This window comes from Camelus ferus, chromosome 2, assembly GCF_009834535.1.
Source record: "Camelus ferus isolate YT-003-E chromosome 2, BCGSAC_Cfer_1.0, whole genome shotgun sequence".
In the NCBI taxonomy this organism is placed as follows: Eukaryota; Metazoa; Chordata; class Mammalia; order Artiodactyla; family Camelidae; genus Camelus; species Camelus ferus.
In genome coordinates, this window is record NC_045697.1 from 104,549,774 (window position 1) to 104,565,883 (window position 16,110).

Here is a 16,110-nt window from a genome sequence, read left to right on the forward strand (position 1 = left end):
GGTTGAATAAACTCTCCTGTGGATGACTGTTCTCCTGGACATCTTAAGGCACCAGATCCCCTTCTAGCTTTCACACTGTAGCTCCTTGGATGCCACTGGTCACCCTGGCAGCTTCGTCCTACTGCTCTGACACTTTCCGGAAATCACCCATGTTGTCATGTGATGCTGTTTATTCTGCTCTACCAGACAAACAAGGAAGGAATAAATGAAAGTGAAGAGCTATCATTTATTGAACTCCTATTATGTGTCAAGACTTGGGTACTTTTTACTCTTTTTCTTTAACTCATGTCATTTTGTTTCTGCTTCGGTACTTAAAAGTAAATTAATATGACTGAACTATTATGCTGTACACCAGAAACTGACACAACATTGTAAACTGACTATACTTCAATTATTAAAACAGTAAATTATATCTCCCCTAAAAGAATCTCTAAAAGATAAGACTATTCTTCTATATGTCCCCAAATAATAACATTTAATAAATTTAATTTTACATTTAATAAAATTAATAATTTCTTCATAACATCTAATACCTAAACCAAAATCTAAATTTTCCCAATTCTAAAAAAAAAAGGGGGACTTTACAGTTGGTTTATCCAAATCAGGATCCAATCCAGGCCAGTGTCATTGACTGTCGTGCTCCTTCAAGTCTCATTTAATCTAGAAAAACATCCCTTTTTTATTGACTGACTTGTTGAAGTGACAGGGCTAGTTGTCCTGTAAAATGTCATACTTCCCAGATTTGTCTGTTGCTTCCTCATGGTACTTGTTTAACTTGTGTGTCTGTCTCCTATCTTTCCTGGTAACAAGAATAGCTGAAGTCTTGATTCAAGTTAAACATTTTTGGACAGGTAGAATACGTCATCAGAGGACACTAATATCTGCTCGCCCAATCATTAGTGATGCTAAGATGGACTGGCCTCCAGTGAGGCCACCAGCAGGTTACAAAACACTGGGCTACGTTATGCCTTACGCACACTGTGATGACACCCTGCAGTCTTGACCACCAGGTGCAATGTTGTTGCAGTAAGAAAACACTTCAGAATCCTCAGTAACCGATCAACAAACTAACATTTTGTAATATTTCCTTTTGAAAACAAACTGCCTATAGTGAATTTTAATTAAAAATGGACCTTCAACTCACAGGGCTTGTTTTTCCTCCTCCAGGTCAGTGACGTCTGCTGCCAACAGCGAGTCTCAGGCACGATTTGCCCAGTGCTGCAGTGACAGGTTAAGGATCTGGTGTATATTTCTCCTTTCACAACCAGCTGTCCAGCCTCTCTTTATCTTTGTGGTTCTTCTCTGAAGCTATCATGTTTTATTGCCCCCAGGGAGCCCTAAAGTGAACACAACATTCCTAGCAAATACTATGAGACTCAGATCCTTTATTGGGTTCCAAGTTTGAGGAGCTAAGGAATTAGCAGTTGTGAAATGGATTTGCAAATGTGAATCAAGAAACCTAAATTCATAAGAATATCTACCCCAAGGACACATGGGAAGTTGGCTTTTAAGTGCTATCTTGAGTATTTCTTAATCTTCAGCAATTATTGGTCAGTACGTCAATAATGATAATATGACACTGAGAAAAGTCGTTGTAACTGCCATCACAGTAATGCTTGACTTAATGAGCTGCTTGAACTAGAAGTCAAGTGTGAGTGAGAAAGTCTCCCTGAAACCCAGAAGATCTGCAGATTGCATCCAACCTAACTTCTAAGGAAAAGAAATATCCTTTGGAAGTTGAGTTGAAAAACATAGTCAAATATATGAATTATATATGTTCATTAAAAGTACAAAGCAGGGAATATAGAAGTGGGTCAAGTATTTAAAGTCTTGGCTTTGGGGAGAGGAGTATTTATGGGGAGGCAGTTAATTTCAATGATAACTGGTTTAAATCCTTTGAAGTCATTTTCCCCAAAGTAAAGTGGAGAAGATGAGGAAATAAATCTGTGACAACGAAGGAAAATTCGTGTTGCTCTCACCTAGAATGAGGCAATCCCAATGTCTTACAAAGTCAGATTTATGCTGGTGATCCACATAAACATATTTATGTATATCTGAAGGTCTTTCTCAGAAGAGACGGTAAACGTATTTTATGAATTTAAAGGACAGATCAGCAGGTAATCATATAAGGAGGCAGATTTCATCTTAATGTCAGGAAGAATTTTTTTATTATGGTAAAATATACATAATATAAATTTATCATTTTAACCATTTTTAAGTATATGGTTGTGACATTATGTTGTGCAACCATCACCACCATCCATCTCCAGAACATTTTCATCACCCCAAATTGAAAATCTGAAACACATTAAACAATAAATCCTCATTCCTCCATCCCCCGAGTCCCTGATAACCACCATTCTACTTCCTGTTCCTATGATACTACTATTCTAACTACTTCATCTAAGTGGACTCATACACTATCTGTCCTTTTGCATCACACATATCACTTAGCCTAACGTCTTCAAGTTTGATCTATGTTGTAGCATGTATCAGAATTTCATTTTTTACAGCTGAATACTATTTCATTTCATGTATATACACCACATTTTATTCGTCCATTTATCCATACATGGACATTTGAGTTGTTTCCATCTTTTGGCTACTGTAAATAATGCTGCTGTGAATATGGGTGGATGAATATCTGTTTAAGTCCCTGTTTTCAATTATTTGGGGTGTATACCCAGAAGCAGAATTGCTGGATCATACAGGAATATTAAGTTTAATTTTTTGAAGAACTATCAAACTCTTCCACAGCTGCTGCACTATTTTACATTCTCACTAGCAATGCACATGGGTTCCAGTTTCTCCAGATCTTTGCCAACATTTGTTGCTTTCTGCTTTTTGATAATAGTCATCCTAATGACTGTAAAGAAAGAAATCTGAATAATTAGACCTGCACCACAGTAGGATGAGCTGTCCCAGCACGTAGGGGCTGATGGATGTATTCTACCAAAGACTGAATAGACTGACATGTTCAGTTGTGCAGGTTGTATACTGTCCAACTGTGTCTGGTCACAGGGTGAATATGGGCTAAAATCCAGCCATGTTTCCCATGCCAAGGTTTGAAACTTGGTGGGGAACTTTTTCTTCCCTGAGAACAATGTCAGCTTGCCAAGCCATGTGCCTGAAAGGGCACCTTTTTAAAATGCAAACTAAGGCACTTATAAAAGCTATTAATTATTCTGGATAACTGACTCTTCATCATGGGGTAGCTGTAGATGGAACAGATGAATGCACAGGGTGTAATACCTAGTCCCGTTGAACTAGATGACTATTAATGTCCCTTTCAATGGCAGTATTCTGTATCTCTTTGATGGTGTTACAGCATGCCCCTCAAGTCCTTCAACATGCCTTGCACTGATGGGCAAAGTCTATATTCCCTCACCTTGAACCCAGAATCTGTGACTGCTTTACTAATTCTGCAGAAGTGAGACTGTATCAGTTCTTAGGCCCAGACTTTAAGAAACTGGCAGCTACCCCTTCCTGTCTCTTGGGACACTCCTCCTTGGAACCCAGCCACCATGCTGTGAGGAAACATAAGCCACTTTGCAGGGAAACACACATGGAGAACAACCAACACTCATTAGCAAGAAAGCGAACTATCTCAGAAGTGAAGCCTCAGCCCCAGCAAAGATGAGCTGTCCCAGCCAAGCCCCGCCCAAATTGCAGATTGATGAGTAAGGTACATGAATGTGGTTGTATTAAACCACTACCATTTTAGGGTGATTTTCTTTAGCTGCAGTTGATAATCAGAACAGTTTGTAATAGAACATGACCACTGCTCCAAACTCACATTTTCACAATGTGCCTCACACCAGCAGTGCTCTGAAGGACTCCCAGGCAGGCCCGCTCTGTGGAGCCCCTGAGTTTTCTTTTTTCTATAGAATGTTTTATTTTGATTCTTTACTTGATATTGACCATTTACTCAGATTATTAAATATTCTCTCATATTGTAATTTTTATCGAGGTATATATAGTTGATTTATAATATTATATAAGTATTAAGTGTACAACATAGTGATTCACAATTTTTAAAGATTATACTCCACTTATAGTTATTATAAAATATTGGCTATATTACCTGTGTGGTATAATACATCCTTGTAGCTTATTTATTTTATACATAGTAGTTTGTATCTCTTAATCTCCTACCCCTATCTTGGCCCTCCCTCCTTCCCTCACCCCACTGGTAATCACTAGTTTGTTCTTTACATCTGTGAGTCTGTTTCTCTTTGGTTATAGTCACTAGTTTGTTTTATTTTTTAGATTCCACATGTAAGTGATAACACACAGTACTTGTCTTTCTTTATATGACTTATTTAACTCAGCATAATACCCTCCAAGTCCATCCATGTTGCAAATGGCAAAATTTCATTCTTTTTTTCATGGCTGAGTAGTATACCATTTATATATTTCATTCATCTGTTTATGGACATTTAGGCTGCTTCCACGTCTTGACTATTATAAATAATGCTGCTATGAATACTGGGGTGTATGTATCCTTTCAAATTACTATTTTCATTTTCTTCGGATATATATCTAAGAATGAAATTGCTGGATCGTAGGGTAGTTCTATTGGTGATGTTTTAAAAGAAACTCCATACTGTTTTCCACAGTGGCCGCACCAACTTGTTTTCCCACCAACAGTGTACTAGGATTTTCTTTTCAAGGAGCCCCCGATTTTTTTTCTCAAATATCACAGGCAATGGCCTTTATCCCTCATCTCCTCTCTCATGGCCCCATTTAGGATAGAAATCTCTATCATATAAAGGCCTTGAGGCCCATCTTCTGCAGCATCTGCACCCTCCCTGTTTGGATTTCTTGAGGAATCATAACGTTTCTAGAAGCCACACGCTGGACCCTTCCACAGACTCTCCAGGGGCTCCTGCTTTGCCCCGGGCCAGTAGTATGTAGCCTTGGGGTGCTGGCTTCAAGGGACAAGACAGAAGTAAAACGTCCTTAATCCAGTAAACTGCTGTCCACCTTGGCTCTTTAACTTGATATAAGGTTAAGAGGGAGCGCAGAAGCCAAGCAAAGAGGCAGGGAACGCAGAGAAACCAAGATTGGCCCCTGGCTCTGTCTGCAGTCGCTCCGTCGAGATCGAATTTGCCCGCACTTACTGAGAAGGAAAGGGTTCCTCTCCAAGGCCTCCCTAAGTTTTGAGTTTCCTCGGTTAAACCACCCACATCCCTCCATTACCGCCCTCTCACCACCACCTTCGCTTCAGGAAGGAAATAGTTAAAAAGACTCCAGCCCTTCAGGGCCGGGGAGGGGGCGGCAGCCTGGTGCTTTATAGTGGCTGCAGCCCAGAAGGGCTGGAAGGTTAGAACATTCTTGCCGCCCTAGACTGGAGTAGGTCTGAGCTTTTGGAGGAGACGGGGAGGACAGACGGGAGGCGTGCTCCTCTGGAGTTTTCTTTTTCTTGCGAACACTCGCGCGTGCGGGCTCGCAGTCCTGCCTTTGGTCGGGCGATTGCGGACCGGAGGTGGAGAGGCTCCATCCCACCCGGTGCCCGGAGGCTGGCGGCTCCGGGAGGACCTCCCCTGAGCAGCCGTGCCCAGGAAGTTTTCCGAAGCGGAGGCAGCGGTGCAGCTGGGGGCCGCCGCCGCACCGGAGCCGGGACCCTCGCCACCCACCCTCGCCAGCTCGGCTTCCTCTCGCCCGGGCGCCGCGCGCCGACCACCGAGCAGCCGTCTGCGCCCGCCAGGCTCCACGGTCGGTGCGACTCTTTCTTTCCGGGGACCCAAGCGGGGTGGGGGAGACGCCGGCGGGCCCCTGGGTTTGGAGGAGACGCGAGCTCCGTGGCGCCCGGCACCTCCTACACCCGGGCTGGCACCACCTGCCCAAAGGCGCGTGGAGGCGAGGGCGCCTTCCTCGGCGGGGTGCCCTCTGGGAACGTTTGGGGTTTGGGGATCTGTCTGAAAGTCTCTCAGTCTCCCGAGGCGGGCGTCGGATCTGCAGTCAAAGGAAAACCCACAGTTCTCCCTGGGTCTCCCTTCTCGGGCGTACGAGAACTTTGTGGAGCATCACGCCCTTGTCGCTGGCTCCGAAGCCCACTTGTGGGCTTTGCCCCGCAGCCTTTTCTGACCCGCCTGCTTCTCCTCCCCGCAGACCCGGGGCATGCCGAGGGTAGCCAGGGGCACTGGGTGTGAGGGACTCCTGTGTTTGGGAAAACCCCCAGTGCAGCTAGTTTGGAAACCGGCCCGTGGAGGTCTGAGCGTTTTGTTAAGTGCTCTCCTTTAAAGGACACTTGTTGCCTTTTCACTTGCAGAAAACAAGGGCTATTTCCAGATAATCAGTCTCTGTTAACCCCATCCTAATGGCGTTCCGGGATAGACTTGGCGGCGGAGGGGGTGGGCTGGGAGGCGTAGTAAAGTCAGACATCTGTAAGGAGAGGTACTAATTTCTCACCCAGCAAGCAAAGGCCACCAAACAAAACCAAACCAACGAAAACTTATTTAAAAGCTGCTAGTTTATTTGTAGATATTAATGACCCCCCCAACTCCCTCTGTTTTGGTTAACTAGTTGAGAAACAGCTTGGCAATCATTTTGTGTAAATTAGCTCCTCTAAACTTGTGCCATCTTGGTCAGGTTGGAATTTCCAAATTACTAATTACAGGTGAACTTTGATCCTGAGTCAAAGATGTTAAATGGTTAAAGTGGAAGGATTCAGTCCTTTTGCTTAATAATAGCTTTTGAACTCCAGCAAATCCTTAGACCCCAAATATGAAGAATGCTCGATATATAAACCATGTCCTTCAGGTCTGAACCTGAGATGCTTCACTAGAGTTATGACCGATTATGACTCATGATCTGAAGCACCGCGTGGCTTAGATCCATGGAAATGAGCTACAGACTCATCCTTGGAGGAACTTGCGTTTGAGAGGGTTCTTTCCTTTAGTTTTGTATTTCTCAGTCAATGATGGTAGGGCAGCCATGTGCCTTTGCCAAGTATCCCTTAGGTCTTCAGCTTCATATGCGTGGTGAGCTGAGACAGATGTCATCAGAAGTGACTTCTGGGGTGGCGTCATTGTTGGAGGAGGTGCTTTTCATGGTAGCTGGCTCACACTTTGATAAGAACCCATAGCTTTGGACTCCTCAGCTCCGCAGTAATCAGCTGACCAAACAAACCAACATGCTGATGTTCAAACACGAGTGGTACTGTTGAGAGTAGTGTACACTCAAGATAGCTAGGTCAGTTCCCTAAATATCCACCTAGCAGACTGTAATGGGCAAAGAGCCATCTCATTTCTGGAAAAGGCCATCTCTCTCTTATTTCTTATGAAAAAAACTACTTCTGAAGGTTCATTCTCAGCGGAAACTAGGAAGCTTCAGTCATTAAACAGCCCAAGATATTGAAAGATTTCCTTTTTTCCATCTCTGACTTCAACAGAAGAATTAGAGTATGCTTTGTTCTTAGAGCCCTGGTCTCCACTGCAGAATGGAAATAGTGTCATTTCGTAGGTCTACTAATATTTGGTCAGATACTCCAAACTGTAAAAAGTGGGAAAAAACTACTTATAAGTAAGTCTAGGCAGAAGTGTATACCCAGGATGCCCTGAACTTAGAAAAACTGATATTTTAATCATTTAATCAGACTGAATCGAGTCCCATGAGCCAAGTAAAGTGAGGCATTATACCTGTCCTGCCACTTCTTGGCCACAAAAACATGACTTAACTTCTTCAAGCTTCAGTTTCCTCATGAGTGAATGGGGATATTGCCCCCTGACTACCTAAAGTTGTAAATCTCAGGTCAGATAACAAATACATATATAATAAGTTACTACTATATGTAAAATGTTATTATTAATTCAGGTTCCTGGGGAAAGTCTCTGGGGAAGGCAAAAGTCTACAGTATTTGCACCTTATATTTACTTTAGACGTTCTATACAACTTGAACAAATCATCTTTCATCCATATATTGACTAAGCCCAAAGTTTTACTGATAACCAAGATAATTATCAAAATTCTGAAAAGTGGTTATCAATCGTGAATAGACTAAAAAGGACATAATTCTTAAAACTTGAATTATGACCTGGGTGTATTCATCATACACACACACTATATCATAAATGAGCTGATGACCTTCATTGAAAGGTTCACAAAAACTCACAGAAAAGAAAACGTATAAAATATTAAAATGAGAAGAACCACTTTTATTTACCTTTGATTATTGTGTTACTGCCAACCTCCCTCAATTTCCCAGCAGCTTTTATTTAAGGATTAAAATAGAAACCTAGACTTTCTGGACAAGAAGAACCACTTGCTCTCTGCAAGTGACTAAAACAAAACAAAACAAGTCAAAAAAACAAAACGATCTTTTGAAAATGTCTAACCACCCTCCCAAGTCTATTGCTTCTTCAGAAATCTGTAGATATTGTTAAACCACTTCAGGTGCAAGAAAGCGAGTATGGTCTAGTGGTTAAGAGCTCGGGCTCAGAGTCAGGCTAACCTGCCTTCCTCGAATCACAGCAGGGCCACCACCACCTGCGGCCTCAACAAGCTACCTGACCTTCCTGAACCTGTTTCTCTGTGTTTATAATGGAGCCAAGTATCTGCTTCACAGGGTCATTGTATGGATTAGATGGCATCATGCATGTGAAGTGCTCAGCACAGACACTAGTCATAATCAACGTAGCTATAAAGGATGCTTGAAAGAAAGCATGGGATCGATAGTCCTTAGAAAAACCAAATAGTACGCCTGGCCTGGGAAAGTCCACTACTCCTAGTTTCATTCATTGGCAAATATCCTGACAATAATTTCTGACAAATGGAAAAGCAAAAAACTCCTATCGGAAACTATCAGAAGATGTGACTCGTACACATTAATCATCCAGATTTTCAAAAAATAAATACTTTGTCTTTACCAATCATATCACTTTTAATTGACTAAGACTGTTAAATGTTAATGATGTTAAAGTTATGATTTTATTTTTTTCTTTTATTTTCCAAGTTATTTAATTTTTTAAAAAAATTTTTTGTTATTGCAGTATAGTCGGTTTACAATGCTGTGTTAGTTTCTGGTGTACTGCCTAGTGATTCAGCTATACATATACATATTCTTTTTCATTATAGGCTGTTACAAGGTACTGGATATAGTTCCCTGGTTCTTGTTGTTTATCTATTTTATGTATAGTAGTTAGTATCTGCAAATCCTGAACTCCCAATGTAGCCTTCCAACCCCCCCAACTTTTAACCAGAGTTCTGATTTTAAATTAACATTTTATAACACTTTTAAATGGCTACCTGTGCTGCATTTTATTCTCATGCTCATTAATTACCATGTGCAAGACAGTACACGTGTTGCAATACTGAACTGTTAATTACAGAATTTGGTGATTTTATGTCTTAATACTATATAACTTTCACTCAGCATACAATGTCTTTTCTCTTCCATTAATAAATAAAATATTGTGTCTCAACTCTTGAAGAGTTTCTGTAATTCAGGTTATCAGCCTAGGTGTAACATCGAGAAAAAAGTAACTTTTTATCTACTTCTTGAAGGAAAAATTGACACATCCTTATCCATATTATAATCTAGATGTAAGTATAGACTTACGGATAGTGATGAGATAGACAGAGACAGAAATCAAAATAGAGCTATAACTTGCCCTAATAGAGCTTTGATCTTCCCTGGTTTTGTTCTGCCATGGGGTAACCTGACACAGATATATCTTATCTAATTACCAAATACATCCTGCCTTTTAATTGAAGCAGTAATTATCATTGACTACAGTCTTACTGGCAGCTGGATTTTAATAACCAAAATGATTTTTCCTCCTTTCTTTTTCCAGGTGGGAAAACAAAAAAAAGGAGGGTGTAAGAGCAACATAGTAAGAGACATTTCCTCAAATGTGCATCAAGATGGAAACCTTTTGCCTCAGGCTGTCCTTTTGGGTGGCGCTGGTTGGATGTGTAATCGGTGATAATCCTGAGAGCTACAGCACCAATCTCAGTACGCACGTGGACGATTTCACCACTTTTCGTGGGACAGAACTCAGCTTCGTGGTCACAACTCATCGACCCACGAATCTGGCCCTCCCCAGCAACAGTTCCATGCACAACTATTGCCCACAGCAGACTAAGATTACTTCCGCTTTCAAATACATTAACACTGTGATATCATGTACTATTTTCATCGTGGGAATGGTGGGGAATGCGACCCTGCTCAGGATCATTTACCAGAACAAGTGTATGAGGAATGGCCCCAACGCGCTGATAGCCAGCCTTGCCCTTGGAGACCTTATCTATGTGGTCATTGATCTCCCTATCAATGTATTTAAGGTAGGAAGTAACCACAGATGCATTTGCAGGTTTGAATGTATGCTCTGATTCCACAGTTAGGAGAGTTACTGCAGACTTTTCTGACCTTTGGAATTTTAGTCTTTGTTTTTCCTGAGAGCAGTTACTGCTATCTTAAAACTCGGTAACATTGTACAATTTTATTTGTTAAATGTTGCACTTATTTTCTAACTTAATTGTTACCAAAATAGTATTTCAGGGATGATTCTTCAAAGTCATGGTCTTTCATGAATCAGATTCTCCTGCGAGCCCTGAGCTTGCAGAGTGGATGGGCAATCTGGGAAAAGATCAGTAGATTTTCCTGAGTCAGTTTCCAGGGTGAGACCTACAGAGCCCAAAAAGTACTTAAGATAAATATATATCTTCAGTTTCAGTTACCTTTTCAATGTGATGCTGTTCAGAAGCCAGATAGCCACAGTATGGCTTGAAACGGGGAGGGCCAATTTAATTTTGACTGTCTGGATGACGTGCTGGCTCCCCGCGGTTATCTGAGCAACTTCAAGATAACGGGGTGCACATGATAGCCGGCCAGGGGTGACCTCGTTGAGCACTGTTACTAAAACTGTTTAGGACAGGCCTCCTGTTTCACTGTTGCTTCCTTCACTGCTTCAGTTTACATTTATGGAGTGCCCGCTGTGTGTCCGCCACAGAGCCAGGCAATAAGGACCCAAAGACAATCAGGCAAAGTTAGAGCCTGAGTAGGGGAGGAAGATCCCACCTACTGTTAGGGTGATCACCTTGCTCTGGGGACTGTTTGGTACCAAAACAACTAAAGCTGAAGGGAATCAGACATCCCATATTTGGTCTAGTGGTTGTGAGGGGGAAATTGCTGCAAGAATCCAAATGAACTAAAATTCAAATGAAGTTACATGATCTGTGCCAGATGTTTTGGAATGTCTTTATTCCTAGCCCAGGGAAAGCACTTTCCTTAGCCTTTTTTTTTTTCTTTTTCTTCTATGTGTTGTCCATAGAAACAAAACTATTCTTGGCAATAATATTCTGAAATCTGACTTTAAATGGAAAGTTTTGTCAGATGAAGACATGATTAGGTTTAAGAGGAACAATAACCTCAGTTTCCAGTAAATACACTCAAACTATGGTGAAATTATACTAGCCTACCAGGAACATCAGTGGTCTAACAATAAAGACGAGAACAGTCATTAGGATTTTGAGCATTACAAGGAAAACTCATCTCAAAATGACTCCAGGACACTGTTTGCAAAATTGGGGAAATTAGACCACAAATAAAAATTTAAAAATCACATACCGTCTCTTTCCACAGAATAGCATGAATACATACATGTGTTTTCTATTTGAACTTAAAGCAGGATTTCAGAACCCAGTTATGAGGCAAAAATTGAAAATGTGTAATTAATTTAAAATGTTTATCATAAGCTATAGAACTTTAATTATTTTCCTTTTCAAAAGTTTTTGATTTTCTCTTCATGAAATATTACATGAACTCAACACTTGGCTTCCTCAGTATCTCTCTCTTTTTAAAATTTTTTTATTGAAGTATAGTCAGTTTACAATGTTGTGTCAATTTCTGTTGTACAGCTAATGTTTCAGCCATACATATTCATACATATATTCCTTTTCATATTTTTTCACTATAGGTCACTACATGATATTGAATATAGTTCCCTGTGCTATACAGTAGAACCTTGTTGTTTGTTTTATATATATAGTAGTTAGCATTTGCAATTTCGAACTCCTAAGCTATCCCTTCCTACCCTCTTTTCCCCTGGGGAACCATAAGTCTGTTTTCTGTCTGTGAGTCTATTTCTATTTCATAAATAACTTCATTTGTGTCTGTTTGTTTGTTTTTTTTTTTGAGTCCACATATAAGTGATGTTATATGATTTTTTATTTCTCTTTCTGGCTTGCTTCATTTAGAATGATAATCTCTGGGTCCATCCATGTTTCTGCATTATTTCGTTCTTTTTTGTGGCTGAGTAGTATTCCATTGTAGATATATAACACATTTTTATCAAATCATCTGTCGATTTAGGTTGTTTTGATATCTTGGCTATTGTATATAGTGCTGCGATGAACATTGGGGTGCATGTATCTTTTCGAATTAAGAGTTCCCTCCAGATATATGCCTGGGAGTGGAATTGCTGGATCATGTGGTAACTCTATTTTCAGTTTTTTAAGGAACCTCCATACTGTTTTCCATAACGGCTGCACCAAGTTACAGTCCCACCAGCAGTGTAGGACTCCATCATTTTCCCTATTGTTTGTGGACTTTTTAGCGATGGCCATTCTGACTGGTATGAGGTGATACCTCACTGTAGTTTTGATTTGCATTTCTCTGATAATTAGTGATATTGAACATTTTTCCATGTGCCTATTGGCCTTTTGTTAGGACATCTCTCTTTAATAAGAGATTTGAAAATGCTAACATGACCCATTCACAGTCACGGTGTCGGGTATTAAACACTGATTGTTCATACTTATACAACTAGCTAACCAATCCATCATGGCTCGGGAGAATAATATAAACTGTCTCTGAATTAATAATTCCCATCTGACCATGTGCAAAACAGCTTCTTGGCACATCAATACCTGCTGGGAAGGAGACTTGCTTATCTCTTTGAGGTGTTACCTGCCATTCACCAGACTAAACTTCATTTCTATTCCGTAGCCACATTTTAAGTCAGACCACCTGGAATATCTCCAAATTTGGTGAAAATTCAAATAAAACTTTCTTTTACATTCCTATAGCAATGGACAAAAATTAAGACATCCTTATTTGCCCTTATGATTCTTCTTCCCTCTCAGGAATCCAGTACTTTATATACCTTATTGTAGTTCTAAACAATGTGGACAGTTTGATGTGTTTTTACATTGCAGGAATACATTTGTATAATTCCTGTTTTTCTCACACTCATGTAATGAGTCATTCAACCAACATTAATTTTAGAAAGTAAACCTTTGGGGTTAAAAAAAAATACTCTTTAGTCATTTCAGTCTTCTTCCAGAGGAAAAGAGAAAAGCATTGGAGTGAACAAAAAAGCCTCATAATATTCAGGGATTATTTCTGCTTTCTCCTATCAGTGCTCTTCTCCAGGATAGGAGACCATGAGGTGTTTCTGTTTATTTCTCTGACTTTTGCCCAAGAGAGTCAAGAGAAATCCTTCCGAGCAATGTGAGCTCCGGGCCCTCCTGCCTTTTCTCCACAGCTGCCTCCTGCTGTGAGAGTCTGCTGCTTTGGAGTCTCGCATATCAGACCGCGAGTTCCTCTGACCATGTCAAGCTATCTCTGTATTGCAGGGCAAATGAGTAGCCATCCATCTCACTTTACCGTTGTGTTTAGGTACCTATGAAAAATGCATAGACTTGGAGAACATTCTATTAAAAGAATACGTGAAGCTTCTTTACCTCCCCTGCTATTAAAGGGATGCATGAAGCCTCTTTGTCTCTCTGACTGTTAGAAGAATTGGATTGAGAGAAGGATGGTTTAAAGGATCTACTGTGATCATTAAAGAAACATGAGTTTTCAAATCACACAGGTCATTGTGTTTAACAATTCTATTCGATTGCTGTTATACTCAGTTCTAAGGTGTCTCCAGACAGAGACTGTTGCATTGAGTCATGTTAGAGTAAGTGAAAGTAGACTGTGTGAGGGCTGCATTTTGGGGCAAGCCAAACTTACTGATTAGACTGTAGTAATGTTACAAGAACAAGGAGAGTGCATGATAAAGGTTTCTTTCTATTCACATTTTATTCCCTTTCTCTCACTTTGAAAGAGGTTGTACTGAAACTGTTTCATGTATCAGCATGATGTAAAACACAACTGAAAAGCAATGCAGCAAGTGTCAGATGGCTGGGCTGAGGGCATGGAAGAGGGGTTCACTACACATCTGAATTTCCATGTTTCCTAGCTTATCTCTGTAACTTCAGGATTTCTTCCTCCAGCCTGTACTGGACTTTTCTCGTACTTACTGAGTGCCAATCCTCTCAGAAACACCCAGGAGCTCATACTTCTTGTTAGTTCCCAACATGCATGTGCAGCTCTTGTCTGAATGCCATTCCCTACCCCTAAGTAACATTCTTTGCCCTAAATAACCTTCTCAGAGAAGCTGATTGTAGTTGCCAAATTGCTGCTGCTAAAGCATTTACAGATTCCTAAATTTAAAAATGAGTTAGGCCTAGAGTTATACCCGTTGCATAAAGAGGAAATAAACCAAAAAGTGGAAATTCTTCTAGCCATTGTTTACACTTGTGCACGCACGCAGACGTACACACACACATATACACCTCGTGATGGAATCAGACAGTCTCAGACAATAAAATGTAAAGCAGAAGGAACCAGAGGATGCAAATAAACACCAGTTACCTTCATGCTTTTCAAGCATACAAGGGCCTTGCAAATGGCAATGTTAAAGAAACACTATTATTAAGTTTATCAAGCAATTACTCTATCTGATTTTTAATTGTGCAACAGACATAATATCATTAATTTCAGGAGAAGACTGACAAAAACAGGGGAGAGGAAGGGGAAAGAGTTAGGAGACCCTTTCAAATATTCACACTTATAACCTAAACTGATAATGGATTCAATTTGTGAAAAAATTACATTATCTGATATCTTGAATTTTCAAGGAATGCAAAACTTAGCCAAGTAGATTAATTTGTATATAAAATATTTGCATTCATAACAATGCCAAAACAATTAAAGGACTGTATCTGTGTTTAGCATCCAAAAACATCCCCAATTACTAAATCCCAATATAGATTAGAAGTACAGAATTTAATAATTATATTCTTTAATGATTCATTTATGCCTTAGAGTGTCATCCATAGGAAGATGGGCTTTTGAATAGAAGGAAACCCCTAAAAGTGATGTTTGTGCAAGGGTGGGCCAAAGCGTGGTGTCATGTGCTTTCAGGATGACAGTCACCCGGATGTGCATAGAGATATGCCCATAAACCACTGCACCTCAGCCTCTGAAGTAGAAACAGAGTGTGGGGAAATACATGTACGAGAGAAGTAGGGTGGAGAGGATTAGAAATGGTGGCCATGGAAAGAGGGAAGAAGTTGCATCCAATGGCTTGGCATAGAAATCTCGGCACAGTGGGGAGTTGGAACCAGTGATGCCACAGAAGACACTGTAGGTGAATAATATCTCCACTTAGCATGTGGGATAAAGCAGGTCAGTGAGAACAAGCTAAGCAGCCAGTGATACATCCAGTAACTGACTGTTGGCTACGAATTTAGTCCCTTTTAAGCAACCACTTCTTCCTGAGGACAACAATGAAAAATAAACAAATACAATTTCTGCATGAAATTATCAGGGATATTTTGCAATGAAAAGCCAAGACTCCCACTATGTTGCCTTGGCAGAGGATCTGAGCAATGTGGAAACCAGAGACATTCACACAGAGCCAATTTGTCTCCATATTAACACAGCCTTTGACATCTTGTGCAACTGGGCTCCATCCTGTTGGGGCAGCGATACAAAAGTTGTTTTTTGACACATCAGATCACCAAGGCAATTTCTGTCTCAAAAACAAATTGGCACAACTTATAGATGGTATGCCTCAAACTTAGTAATTGTTCCATAAATTTTTTTTTAATTGAAGTGTAGTTGATTTACTGTGTTGTGTTAATTTCTGGTGTACAGCATAGTGATTCATATATATATTTCTTTTCTTACTCTTCTTCACTATAGGCCATTACAAGATACTGGATATAGTTCCCTGTGCTACACAGTAGGACCTTTTTGTTTTTATTTTATATGTAGTAGTATCTACAAATCCTGAACTCCCAGTTTGTCTGTCCCCACACCCTTCTTCACCC

The 16,110-nt window shown here is 40.4% G+C and overlaps 2 protein-coding genes across 2 annotated transcripts in view; one reads left to right on the forward strand and one right to left on the reverse strand.

The window, feature by feature from the left end:
• TTC29 (tetratricopeptide repeat domain 29) overlaps window positions 1–16,110 on the reverse strand; it is a 724,023-nt gene that overhangs the window by 604,199 nt on the left and 103,714 nt on the right. The gene's annotated exons all lie outside the window — the stretch shown is intronic.
• The window catches only part of EDNRA (endothelin receptor type A), a 62,314-nt gene continuing 51,786 nt past the window's right edge, over window positions 5,583–16,110 (forward strand). Inside the window, exons 1-2 of the mRNA XM_032464583.1 lie at window positions 5,583–5,718; window positions 9,798–10,287. Of these exons, the coding sequence (XP_032320474.1) occupies window positions 9,856–10,287 (432 nt within the window). The 5' untranslated portion in view covers window positions 5,583–5,718; window positions 9,798–9,855. The remainder of the gene's footprint in view (window positions 5,719–9,797; window positions 10,288–16,110) is intronic.